This window comes from Sinohyriopsis cumingii, chromosome 1 (assembly GCF_028554795.1).
Source record: "Sinohyriopsis cumingii isolate HCF-2022 chromosome 1, ASM2855479v2, whole genome shotgun sequence".
In the NCBI taxonomy this organism is placed as follows: domain Eukaryota; kingdom Metazoa; phylum Mollusca; class Bivalvia; order Unionida; family Unionidae; genus Sinohyriopsis; species Sinohyriopsis cumingii.
This window is the reverse complement of record NC_142961.1, coordinates 30,060,660-30,073,505: the sequence shown is the minus strand read 5'-3', so window position 1 is coordinate 30,073,505 and position 12,846 is coordinate 30,060,660. Positions and strand designations below refer to the sequence as shown.

Below are 12,846 nucleotides of genomic sequence, written 5' to 3'. Positions count from 1 at the left end.
TGTCAAAAGACCTCGTCATCCAGACACTTTTTTTGTTGGGTCCTATAGTGACTGCACAGCATGTGGTCCAACCATCTACCAGCCCACAGGATTGAACACTTCTACAATATGGTTAAATGCGATTGTTTTTTTCATACCAGATTTGTTGAAGTCATTAGCCTTCCGTCTAAGTGGATTCAGCAATGCAGTAGTACTAGATCATGTATTACTGCTATTGAAATGGGGGGCGTCTGATTTTAATTGTATAATACTTGCTTGCTAGTGTGAAAAGATTCCCTCCTTCCAGCCCACTCTGTTGTCCAGTACTCTAGGCAAAAATTAGAAAGGAAGGTATTCTGTATGTTGGCTGTGATAAAGAAGTCGGGCAGGGATCATGTTCTTTTCAATGCTAATTGGAGGAGGGAATAATTAGTTTGTGTGATTACAAGTGCTAGAAAAGGAAACTAAGACAATAGTTGCAGATAGGTAAATGTGTTACATAACGAAAATGAATTTTACTCCTCATCAAGAAAAAGAAAGTACAATTTTCCTTCAAATGGGCTTTTCAGTTTTGAATAAATTTGGCATAATGTTTGGGTGTTTTTGTTGAGTTTTTTTTAATATGCTTGGTTAAAGTTGTATCTGGAATGGTACTGCTATTAGTTGTGCAGCTTCATAGGATTCAGATGGAAAAAGTATAATTGATACTCATCTTCCATTAGTATATATAAAAAAAAACATTCCACAACTGCCATACCCTGTTGACAGACTAGATGTGATAGGTAGAGTCCTGAAAATGAGCACCTTCATATTCATTCAGTGAAACCAATGTATAGTAGTATTACAGTATTCTCATAGCATCCCATTTGTTTGTACCCCTCCCACTGATTTTAAAAACAGAAGTTAACAAGAATATGAAAATGTACAAAGCTTAGTCATTTCATTCATTCACTTATGATTTCTAACCTGATCGTTGCCAGGGATCTCAGACACTGTCAGCTTGTTGGCATTTTGTATCAGTTAGAGTTTCTTTTGAAACACAGTTGCCATATTTGCTTGGGACAGTCAATGCTTTCAAGCAAGAGATGTGCTTATGTTCGTCGTGCTTGAAAATCTAAATAATTCTGTAAATTCTGGATTGACACATCTTTAAACACATCTAAACAAGAGTTCCTCCTATTTATTTATTTCAGTTTGTTTCAGAAATATTATAACTAGACATTGCAACTATTGGATGCAGACGACACAGTTTTTACTGAAATTGACTACTCTAGAAACCAGAAATGAACAGCAAGCAGTCCAACTGCCTGTTTACACTGGGAGCTTCTGTTTGCCTTGAAACACCAATAATTAGACAGTATTAGGAACCCCTTGGAGACAAGAAAGATGAGAAATTATAAATTAGTGATTGAAATTACTAAGTTTTGTGCATTTTTTATATCCTTGATACTTTTTGGTTATAAAATCAGTAGGGGGTACAATAGGGTACGTGAATACTATAGTCCAGCTAAAGAGGGAGTCATGCTGGCTCTGGTTAGCATGCCGGATACACATCCAAAAGGGTGCAGGTTTGATTCCTACTATCAAACTGGCCTAGGTCAGCTACCATGGTGTCTTCAGCCCAGCTGAAGTTACTACAAGTATAAATACTGGAAAAAAGCATGTCAAAATGCAAACAGTTTCAGCCAAAAAGCTGGAAATTGTCCTAACACAAGCAAGTATTTCTACCCAAGTCACCTGCCTTTTTGCTACATTTGCCTTTTAGACAAATTTATGCCAGGTGTGAAATATCAGGCCCACTTGGGCCTTTTTCTTTAATGCTCACATTTCCTTTTTGATGAAGCAGTGGTTGGCATCTCAATGTTGATGTTTTCTTGTTTGATTTTGAAGCACAAGTATCACTATGTGAAATTAAGTTTGTTTAATAAATTCAGTATTTGTACATTAAATCATGTCTTGAAGGACCTCTGATTTGGAAGACCACCTGTTGTGAAATATCAGAATTTTATAAACATGTCAACTGTTGTAATGAGACCACCTGTCCCGAGACCAATTTTTGTTGGAAGATGGGCTGGTCTTATTAGGTGGTTTCACCTCAAGACTGGTTTCACCATACGATTTTAATTCTCATTACAAACATGTCTTTGCTATATTAAGACTGGTTTCACTATATACTTTAATTAACATTACAAATATGTATGTGCTACATCAAGACTGGTTTCACTGAATACTTTAATTAACATTACAAATATGTCTGCGATACATCAAGACTGGTTCACTGTATACTTTAATTCACATCGTGTCTGTGCTACATCTTACTGTTGGCAGTTTATGTGGTCTCTTTCTCTCATTTTTTTTTTTATACATGTCTACCCCTGTAGCCCAGTCATCATTTTCCTCTTTATGGCTCTAGTTGTGTCCTCGACATGTTGTATATATGTACGTATTAATCAGTATTAACAGCATGATCAAAATAATTTCCCAAAGCAACAAAATGTTTATAATTAAGAATTGTCAGGGTACCATACGAATTAAAACTTCAGATGTTACAGTATCTCATCATTGTAAATTGTATTCTGTAATTTAGTTAGGCATGATAGCTAACTATTAATAGAGATTACCCAACATTTTTTAAAGTAATTAAATCATTGCAGGGATATAGGAAAAAGTCAGATGTACATGAAATTTAAAAAGAAACTAGTGCTATGAATGAATATTGCAAATAATTTAGGTCTGCAAACCTTGAAAAGGAGTTGTATTTCAAATGTTTACTATATTATAGAAACATATTCACACAAATCAGATCCATGACACATGTAACTCTTGTCCCGCTAATGTGATAAATGTGCAGGCTATACATAGGATTATGCAAAATAACGTTTTCTCATTGGTAAAACATTTAATAACGTTTTCTCATTGGTAAAACATTTAAATGGAATTTTAGAACAATGTTACTTGTCACTACAAGTTGTCAAGTAGTTGTTTTCATCATGCAGTGCCTCTGGTTGTCCACTGGCCAATCGTCACAAGTTGCAGCGTCAGCTGATTGCAAGTCTAGATGGCCAATCAGATTTAGATCTGGCCAACTCTCTCAAGATGGAGGGTTTGGTGTAAGTAATATTTCCCAGCATCTTTCACAAAGACTTCTTGCCCCTTTTCAGTCTTAGGCATTTATGCCTGCTTTCTATTCAGTCCACATTTTGAATTTTGATGAGAAGTTTGATTTGAGCTATGATCATTAACAGGTGTCTTTGAAGTCAGTTGTATTGTATTCAAGCATTATTCTTTGATTCAAATGGCATTATTTGGTTCTTAATTTACAAGTTTAATAACATCTACATGCACAAACACTTTATATTCACTATTAATTTAGAAATTAGTATTATTCTTAGTTAACATTAATACCTTATGGTTAGTGGCCATACATAAGTTCCCACTTCTAAAAATCCTATAGACTTTCTGTAGCAATTGATATTTCCTGTAATAATTGATATTTTCTGCATAAATCAACAATCATCAGATTGAACTGAATCTTGTTTTAATATAATCAGAATGAATAATGGATTTTTTCTTTGTAAACTTTTGATGAGATTTGTTGGAATTTCATACAGTGACTACATGTGAGACTTAATGGAGGTCATACTCATTCAACTCATGTATTTGATAACCTACTCAAAATGGCATGTTAAATATAAAATTAACAATTTTCAGTAATAATTACAAACAGGTTTTATGAAATGATAACAATATAAAAAAACTGTTAAATAAGGTTGGTGGAATGTTTTCATAGTGGGAATTTATTATGGCCATTTTCACTGTAAATTGATACCAAGAGAACTGCTCTCCTGGAACATTTTTGTTCCCAAAAAATTCACCCTAATTTCAAATTTTGCCAAACTTGAACTTTACCTTTGCATGATATTGATACAACACAATAAGACCCTGGCTGAGACAGTACTTTTTAAACTTTGCATGTTATTAACACAGCACCATAAGAAATTTGCTGGGACTAAAAGAATCCATGTTGGGGTTTGCACCAAGACAAAGAAATCCCAGTAAAGGGGTTTACATTTTGTTTGCCTCCCCAAGAGGCAAATGTAATGTAGAAGGCCTCATGGAAGATCGTCAAATGAGCTTTTTTAAATAATCGTTGTTATTATTATTATTATTATTATTATTATTATCCCAATATATAAAGTTTGGTCAAAATATATATATATATATTTTTAAAAATATCTTCCTCATTGAAATTCTGTAAATGTGCCCTTTAATTCCTAGTAAAACCCCAGGGGATGGGGCCAAAATCATACTCCTCTTGCAGATGGTCATCATATGAACAACTAGGCTTGGTGAATCGACACTCGGTGATTTTAGAGGAACAAGCAGACAGAGGGATAGATGGAAAGTATCACAATATCCCCGGTATGAGAGCATGGAGAGAGAAGAGTAAAATTAGTGAGACAGGCAATTACTGTCAATTGTATGTGCTTTATGTAGTCCTCATCATCATTTTTGAGGACTTGCTCAGAAAAATGTATATTCTTTTAATACTATTTTCTTTATTCCAGTTGTCCCACTCCTGGGTGTGATGGTTCTGGACATGCTAATGGCAGTTTCCTGTCCCATCGTAGCCTGTCTGGATGCCCAAGGGCTACTAATGTCATGAAGAAGGCCAAACTTGGTCCTTCAGAACTTGCTGCCATACAGCAGAAGGTTGAGGCAGGAGAAGGTGTGTAAGACTTCTGGGTTCTCATTATCTCCCACTTCCCCTTCCCACCACCCCCAACAAAGAGAGAATTTTAGTTGTGTGGGGTTTATCACCATTTTTCAGCACATGATTGTCATGGCAGGCAGAATATTTGGTAGGGGAAAAACAGAAGGTCACAGGCAAGCATTCTTGTATAACCCAGAGATACTGCCAAGGCCAAAAAAGAGTTGCACAGCTTTTAAAACCCAATAGGCAAAAGAGTAAGCAAATTATCATGTTTCCCATGATTTGTTGTACCCACGTTGCAAATAAAGTGGTTGAATAGAATCATCTGGTTATCTTTTCACCATGATATCAATCGATCCCATACTGATGGAGATTAATGTTTGAATACATGTGCCTTTATGATCAAGATCTGTCGTTGTATTGCAGAAACTGTAAGTGATTTCAGATTGAATTGTCTCTTTGAAGGGTATAGTCAATTAATCCATTTATAAGCCATATGTAAAGTCTACCAGTAGTGAGTTTTGTCCAATGAAAAGCTACCTGATATTGTGAGAAAAGTTGGGGAAATGTAAAGATTGTCTGCTTTGGATGAAACTTGGGAGGAGGTACAGTCCGATCGGTTCATGCTCACCAAAAAGCATATGATATAGAAATAGCTGGCACCTCATTTTAGATTTTTAAATATCCAAGGAACAACATGCATGAATCGTTGAAAATTTTTTTTGGATGTCCAGAAGGACAGTTCCCAAACCTATTCAGACCAATAAATGATGTTCTGTTTTGAAGAAATGGAATGATATAAAGCAGAAGAATATTTCACAAGTTGAGTCAACTGAATTATGTATGCAGATAACTTGTATATCAATTGTCAAAGATGTGATAAGAAATCTTTAAATGATCTAAATATCTTATATGTTGTGACCAATCAGCTGTCCTCCCCTACCTACCTATGATTTCCCCTTCATAGGGGTAGATGTGGAGATTGCCCTCTGACAAGAAAATATCTGGCAGCCTCTTGATATCCACATTTGTTGAGCTGAACCTTGAACCCAATTGGACAGAGATGAATTGAAAGTAGTGCCTAAGATCACTTGACTGCCCACTGCCACCAGGAAAGAAAGGGAGATGTATTGGTGGTGTGTTGTCTGTCCGATCACTTTCTTGTAAGCAACATAGCCCAAAAACTATTGAGCCAAACCAAGCTGAATTTGATATTTAAATAACCTGATTATATTCTTGTGACTGACCTTAATTTTCAATTTTTTTAATACATTTTGAAACATTTTTATTTGGAATTTTCAGACAAAGCACATTTAAGCAAATATTACTTGAGGTCGACAAATAAAGTCTGATATGCATATTTGTGTTAATATTTTGATGTAGGGCTGCAAACCATTATTACTTGATCATAAATCTTACTGAAATGACCCTAAAATTTAGGTTTTACAGAATAATAACAATATTATGAAAATATGGTCATTGCAGTCAAATCTTGATATTGGTTTGTTCGGGTTTGCTCAGGGTCCAGTTTTCAAAAAAATTCAGTAGAGTTGGTCAGGATACCAGACAAACATATAGGAGTACCTCAGACACTTTAATCTGTATACATTTTTCATGCAAAGCACCTGCATGATCAAGCAAAAGCTTTATGTTATAAATAACATTTTTTATATACAAATATCATCCAAAAAATGAAAACGTGAAGGCAAATGGAACTTTTATCCTCTTGAAATGTTTATACAATCAATACAGAAATATTGAAAGGAATATTTATATTCTAGGTTGTGCCTGGGAACAAAAATAAGGCCAAGTGATGTTACGATAAGATCCTTCATCCAGCGTGCAATCATGCTTCATTCATACAAATTTGCCATTTACAAAAATTGCTCAAAAAAGCATCCTGGTGTGAAGGTCTTTTAAATTTGTTCAAATGATGCTGATCCACCATTATATATGGCCACATTCCTGTGAAAAACCCCTGAACAACTTCTCTAAATGGAAAAGTATTTGGATAAATTTGACAGCATCCTGGCTTGAAGGACTTTAACTTTTTTTGTACAAACAACGATGTTCCATTTTCATATACGCTGCAGTTGCTAAAAAATACTTTAAACTTTTTTTGAAAAATGCGCCCAACAATTACTTTGCCAAATTTTATTGAAATTGTCCATACATTAAGCTTGTACAAGTGGTGATAACTTCATTTTGTAAAGCTGCTGAACAGAATCTGACCAATTTTGATAGAAAGTATCCTAGCAGAAAGGCCCTTCAGTATTGGACAGATAATGCTGACATGTCATCAAATACAGATGAAGATGAAAAACAAAAAAAAAGAAAACCTTGAAACAGTTGTTTTCATAAGTTGTCAGCTGTCCCAACACCAAGTTCTAGAGAAAGTATCTACTGACCCAAGTCCGAGTTGCATTTGATTATGATACAGTCCAGTGAGCAATCTCTGGGTCAAATGCTGTTCATTTTGAACTTATGGAACAGACATATTTGACAAAATCCAGATTGGACTTTAATGCCTTTATGGCAGTGTTTCAGTTTGAGGTTTTTCCCCCCAGTTTCCTCCCCCCCCCAAAATAAAAAAAAAATTAAAAATTAAAAGCAAAAAGAAATTAATATCACTTGAGGTAGAAAACTTAAATTTGTATTAATATGTAGATGACATATTTAGAATTTTGGACCATTTTTGCAAATTATTGTTTTAAATGATATTTTTAAAAAGGGGGTAGTAGTAATAACAATAATAATGAGGACTTTGTATAGCACCTAATCTTTAGAAGCTCTAAGCGCTTTACAACATTAGACAACACCTATAAGATAAAAAACAAAATGATATGATTACAAAAACAAACACCATGAAATTAGAAAAAAATTAAAATTTAAAAAAAACATGCTGAGAATATTTAAGGTAGGAAACATTATTAGGTCTTTAAGTTTGTTCTTGCAGTCGAAATAAGTGAGTTTTGACAGAAAAGTCCTATAAACATGACTAAAGAAAAATTCACTCGAGAGACAAATGAAATTTGTATTATTATTATTATTATTATACAAGATTACATCTACGACTGGCAACTGTGTAACTCTCATTGGGAATAGTCATACAAAGTAAAAGAAATTGTGCACTTTATTTCCAAGAAATGTAAAAATGACCTATTTTGCTCATGTACAGTGTTGCCACTGTGGACTGCCAATTCATTTGGTTGAAGAGCCAAATTTGGTTGAACTAACATTTAAGTTGCTTTTTCTTAAAATAAATATGTTTAATCAAATTAGGCTGAATGTGATTAGGCATATTTATTTCCTGAAAGAAAATGCATCCCTAGTTTAAGTGACATCAGCATTCCTCGTACCATTGTTGTTAAAATCAACAGAATTTGAAAACAGCAACCACAAGATTGTGCCTGGGTATATGTTTGATAAAGTAAAAGGCATTGGAGTAAATATTGGATGTGTGTGTGTGTGTGTGTGTGTTTGATTTTTAACATAGCTTAAACAGTTTTTCAATCATATCACTACAATATCTGCAGTATGGCAGTTTATATTTATGTTTAGCATTGGGGCATCATGCCTCAGACATGTAGCATCATGTCCCACCCATTCACATTTTCCGGACAACAGGCTGACCAATCCTAACAATAAGTTCTTCATGCTGAATGCCAATGAGGCAACTGCTAGTACCATTTTTATAAGTCTTGGTATGACTCGGCAGGGATTCAAACCTGCAACCTCCTGCTTCCAAGTGGGATGCTCTAACCACTTAGGCCACCAAAGCAGTAAATATTGGATGAATAAACAATTAAACTGTTGGGTGTGCAACAGTGTGAATATGAGATGCCAGCTATGTGAAGTCTTGGATATTCATGAAAATTTGGCCTGCTGATGTTGAAGCAAAGCTCCTCAGAACCAGTTTTTATGTCATCAGACATCAATATCATATATCTTGGGGTCAATGTCTCCTATCATATAATGTGTCAGCAGATTTTAATCTATGTCATGTTGTTCTTAAAAGCAACTTAAATGTTGTTCTTTTGATGAATTTGAATGATGGACATAGACAATAAAGATGGTAATGTTGGTTTACTATTCCTTGTTATACTCTCAAAGAAAACATCTGTACTGGATTTGTTAATGGAAGTTCTTCATTTCAGTTGTACTTTGATGTGATGGCAAAATTTAAACATTCAGTTCTGTTTCAAAACTTTAAGATAGTTACAAGTGTGTGGTGGAAATGCAACCTGGTTACATTTTCGTTGCAAGTGCTTTTAAAATTTTTTTATTTTTTTTACACAAGCTATAGAAAGAGGATATGGATTTTCATGTCCATATTTCAACATGTATAGCTGATTAGATTTTCAAGTTATTACAGCAGAGTTTCTATATTTTAGACACTTTTGAACATTTTTTACTTTAAGGTAGGAAATAAAATTTGGCATCCATGTTTATAGGCACATGTAGATGATTTGATTTTTATTTTTCTGGATTTTTTTAATCTGTTTGCTTCAGTTCTTTTGTTTGTATTTTTTTTACAAATAGTTATGGGTCGTTTTGATCCAAAATTTAAGTCAGTTGTCAATATGGGGAAGGATGGACATGTGTGTTTGCTTGGAAAAATCAAATCCGTTCTAGTCAACATTATATTTATACCAATCTTTTCTGTTAAAAATTTGTATCATTACAAAAGATATATCGACATATCTAATCCTGTTCACACTCAGTAAAAATGAAAATCACATGGCTCGAAAGAAATTGGCACATACATCAAAATCATAAAATCGTGAAAGTTTTTTCTAAAAATGTAGATTCATTACATTTCAGAATTGGATCAAGTCATTTCAGCCTTATGCTGACAGGTTCTTTGAATCGGTTGCTATTTTTGGTTTAAATGAAGAACTTGGTCTTCCAGAATTTAGGTATTTCAATGACAGTGACCAGTCTGAGCTTGACTATCAACATCTTTTGCAGCCAAAATATTGCTGAAATGTAATTATTACTGGTATCCCCATTACTTTCAGATGAATTGGTTTGGTTGTACATTTGTCTGGCCATCCAAGTTTGTAATCACCAACACAAAAAAAAAAAAAAAACATTTTTATACAAGCAAACTGAATTTAAAACATTTGTATAACCCAGGCAGTGCTTAATTATCATATCGGTCTTTTAACAATTTGGTTTCTTTGAAATGGTAGTGTTCTTTTTCATGCACCTTCACCAAACTCGGCAAGAAAATTGTCCTAAATGAGACAATGAATCCTATTGGTTTGGGAGTTAAAGTCAAGGTCACTAAGATTGCAAAGCAAATCTTTTTGCATACATTATTCCAGTTAGTTTCTTATTCCTACAAAAAAAAAAAAATTCCAGTTGGGTTGCTACAAAAAAAAGAGGAGCCACTTTGATTTGGGAGTCAAGGTGAGGAATAATTATGACAAAAAGGTCTCTTCATGTGCCTTCACCAAATTTTGCTTGTGGCTTGTCCTTTAGAAAGTAAGAGCTTATTGATTTCTGTGTCACAAGATCGAAGGTCATTAGAGAAAGTACAGTGGTTTCCTTGCAGTAATTTGAGTTCTGCTCAATATACCTTCATTAACCCTTGCAAATGAATGCCGTATGTGCTTTGCATCTAAAGGTCAATGTCACTGATATCTGATTAAGGAAAATAAGTGCTTGCAGTTCAACTGAATATACCTTCACCAGATAACACAAGTAGGAAGTCCTGATCAAACAAAGTAGTTTCATAATTTCAGGATTAAAATGGTTGCCAAGATGATGGGTGTGTTTTGAAATGCGTTACATTACTCTTGTTGGTTTTTTTTAAATTAACTTTTCAGAATTTTGGATTTTGAATATATGCAGAAACCACTTGACTTTGGCATATTTTGTAATTTTTCATGTGCTTATGTCAATGACCCAATTGAAATTTGTTTGCCATTTAAACAATTCTTGCAAGCTTGTCAGGATCTTGAGTTGTTTCCTCATTTTTGTTTGGAGTGGGGGTATACATGTGTTGCAAGTGGTCAGAAGGTAGTGTTAATTGATTTGCATACACATGGCATCAATTAAACCATAAAGTTGTGAATTACAAATAAAATAAGTAGAAATAGAACAAACATCACATCCAATTATGTGAAATGGGAAATATTCCATGTAAAAAAAGACTGGTGTGTTTGGTAGTACATTGCACTGCATCTTTTCTAAAACCTGATTTATCCCTGCAGATTTGGAAAATGATGAAGAACTCCAGCAGATGGAATCTGAGATTAAAGAACTCCGAGAGTGTAACATGGCTGCAGAGTCACAGCTGATCAAACTCCGATCTGAAATATCATACCTGGAGAATGTGCTGCGTCAGCAGGACCATGAGAACACACTGATTGACAACCAGAACCAGCAGCTGAATGAATACCTGCGAACTATCAGATGCAAAATTGTAGCAAGCCTCAACAATGTGCCCTGTCCTCAGCTCCAGGAGGTGTTTATGGATGAGAATTTCGACTCCTGTCTCAGTAAACTGCAGAATCTTTACACAAGCTGCAGTGGGGAGAATAGCTTCCTGCAAAACACCATCAAGACTGCACTGGCAAATATTGCAGTAGCTTGAGCAACTCTGAGAGTATGCAGGCTGTTAAACTTTCTAATTTTAAATTTGACAGTAGCTTTTGCACATTGTTCCAAATTGGAATTAAGACAGCTTTGCAGTCCAAGCAGCATACATTCTTGGTCACCTCTGCTAAATAAATCACATTGTTTCATTGTGTCATAACACAGTAAGTTTATATAATCATTAAAATCTTTTCCTTCCATCTTTCTACCTGTTTTTACAAAATGCGTATAAGGTAACCAGTGCTAAAATCTAGAATTTGTGCACAAAATGGCATTGAATTTGAAGATATGTTAGGAAGAATGTTCCCTTTTGCTATTATACCTTTGATAACAGTTTAGTTCCTTTTATTTTTAAAGACTACCATTACAAAATTTTTACATATAATATCTGAAAACCTTTCCTAAATTTAGATGTTACCTACTTTGTATCATACTAACATAATTTTATACTGAAATGATTTCCTTGGGGCTGTTTCAGAAGTAATGAAGCTCTTGTTGTTATGAACAATCCGATATGTTTATAGATTTCAGTTGCAATGCTAATATAAAATGTACTATTTTCAAATCCAGAAATTGTATTCATTCAGGTTAAAGTCTGACAATTTTTCTACAAGGATTTTCTAACTTGCCAATACTTTATATAATCATGTGGGTCAACTGAAAGCTTGTTAACTTTTGGTTTGAGGTATTTATATGTTCATGCACACCTTGTGAACCATTAATTGTTACCTCACAAAGAAAACACTTCTGGAGAGAAGTTTTTATGTTTTGTGTTAGTTAGAAATCATTCACAGAATATTAAGTTATCTATTATAATCCAAGTACCAGTTTATGTGTTCCATTTAAGGCTGTCGTGTTCATTGTTATTTCTTGTGACATTTTAAATTGCTCATATTATCATTCTACATCTTACTGATTTATTATTAACTTGTCACATTTTTGTGCAATATTTAAAGACATTTATGTATTACAATTTTAAGTGCAGTCCATTTTGGATACATTTTTTTACATACTATTGCTTACATTTTGGTTTTTTTTACATGGTATGTGCAATATATTTATATCTTGCATTAGATTCATTATGTGAAACATTCCTGGTTCAGTATCATTGCAAAGTGAAAATGAACATGATAAAATTTACATTCTTAACTGGTCAGTGTCTGCCTCATTACCAGCCATTCTGACAGTCATTGAACAATAGCAGTGTCATTTATAGATAGTTGTGAAGCATGTTTTACGAATATAAGGTAAAACCAATCCAAGCACCTAATTTAAGGGACTTTTACAGACTGATTTTCATAGTATCATTTCTGTCATGCACATTTTGAATCTGCAGACCCTAGTTATTATGGACTTAATGAATCCTTCTTTTAACTATTCTAAAAGCAAGTATTTGGGGGATTTTATCATTTAATCCAGATACATTTTTTGATAGTAAGCTTATTGTTGGTCCCACTTATAAAACTTCTCAGCTGAAACTTTGCATGCTACACTGAACTACAATAGAATAATAGCAGTACACCTGTATTTTGAAACAAGGAGTCTGT

General features: G+C 34.0%; 1 protein-coding gene across 6 annotated transcripts in view; it reads left to right on the top strand.

The window, feature by feature from the left end:
• The window catches only part of LOC149806621 (myelin transcription factor 1-like), a 132,285-nt gene extending 119,988 nt beyond the window's left edge, over nt 1-12,297 (top strand). For 4 of the 6 annotated variants that reach the window (XM_089955742.1, XM_089955770.1, XM_089955751.1 and 1 more), the window contains 3 exons: nt 2,976-3,089; nt 4,548-4,708; nt 10,915-12,297. In XM_089955742.1, the coding sequence (XP_089811868.1) occupies nt 2,976-3,089; nt 4,548-4,708; nt 10,915-11,297 (658 nt within the window). In that variant the 3' untranslated portion in view covers nt 11,298-12,297. The remainder of the gene's footprint in view (nt 1-2,975; nt 3,090-4,547; nt 4,709-10,914) is intronic. The other 2 variants (XM_089955779.1, XM_089955761.1) reach the window with 1 other exon arrangement.
• Nucleotides 12,298-12,846: the final 549 nt, after the last annotated feature.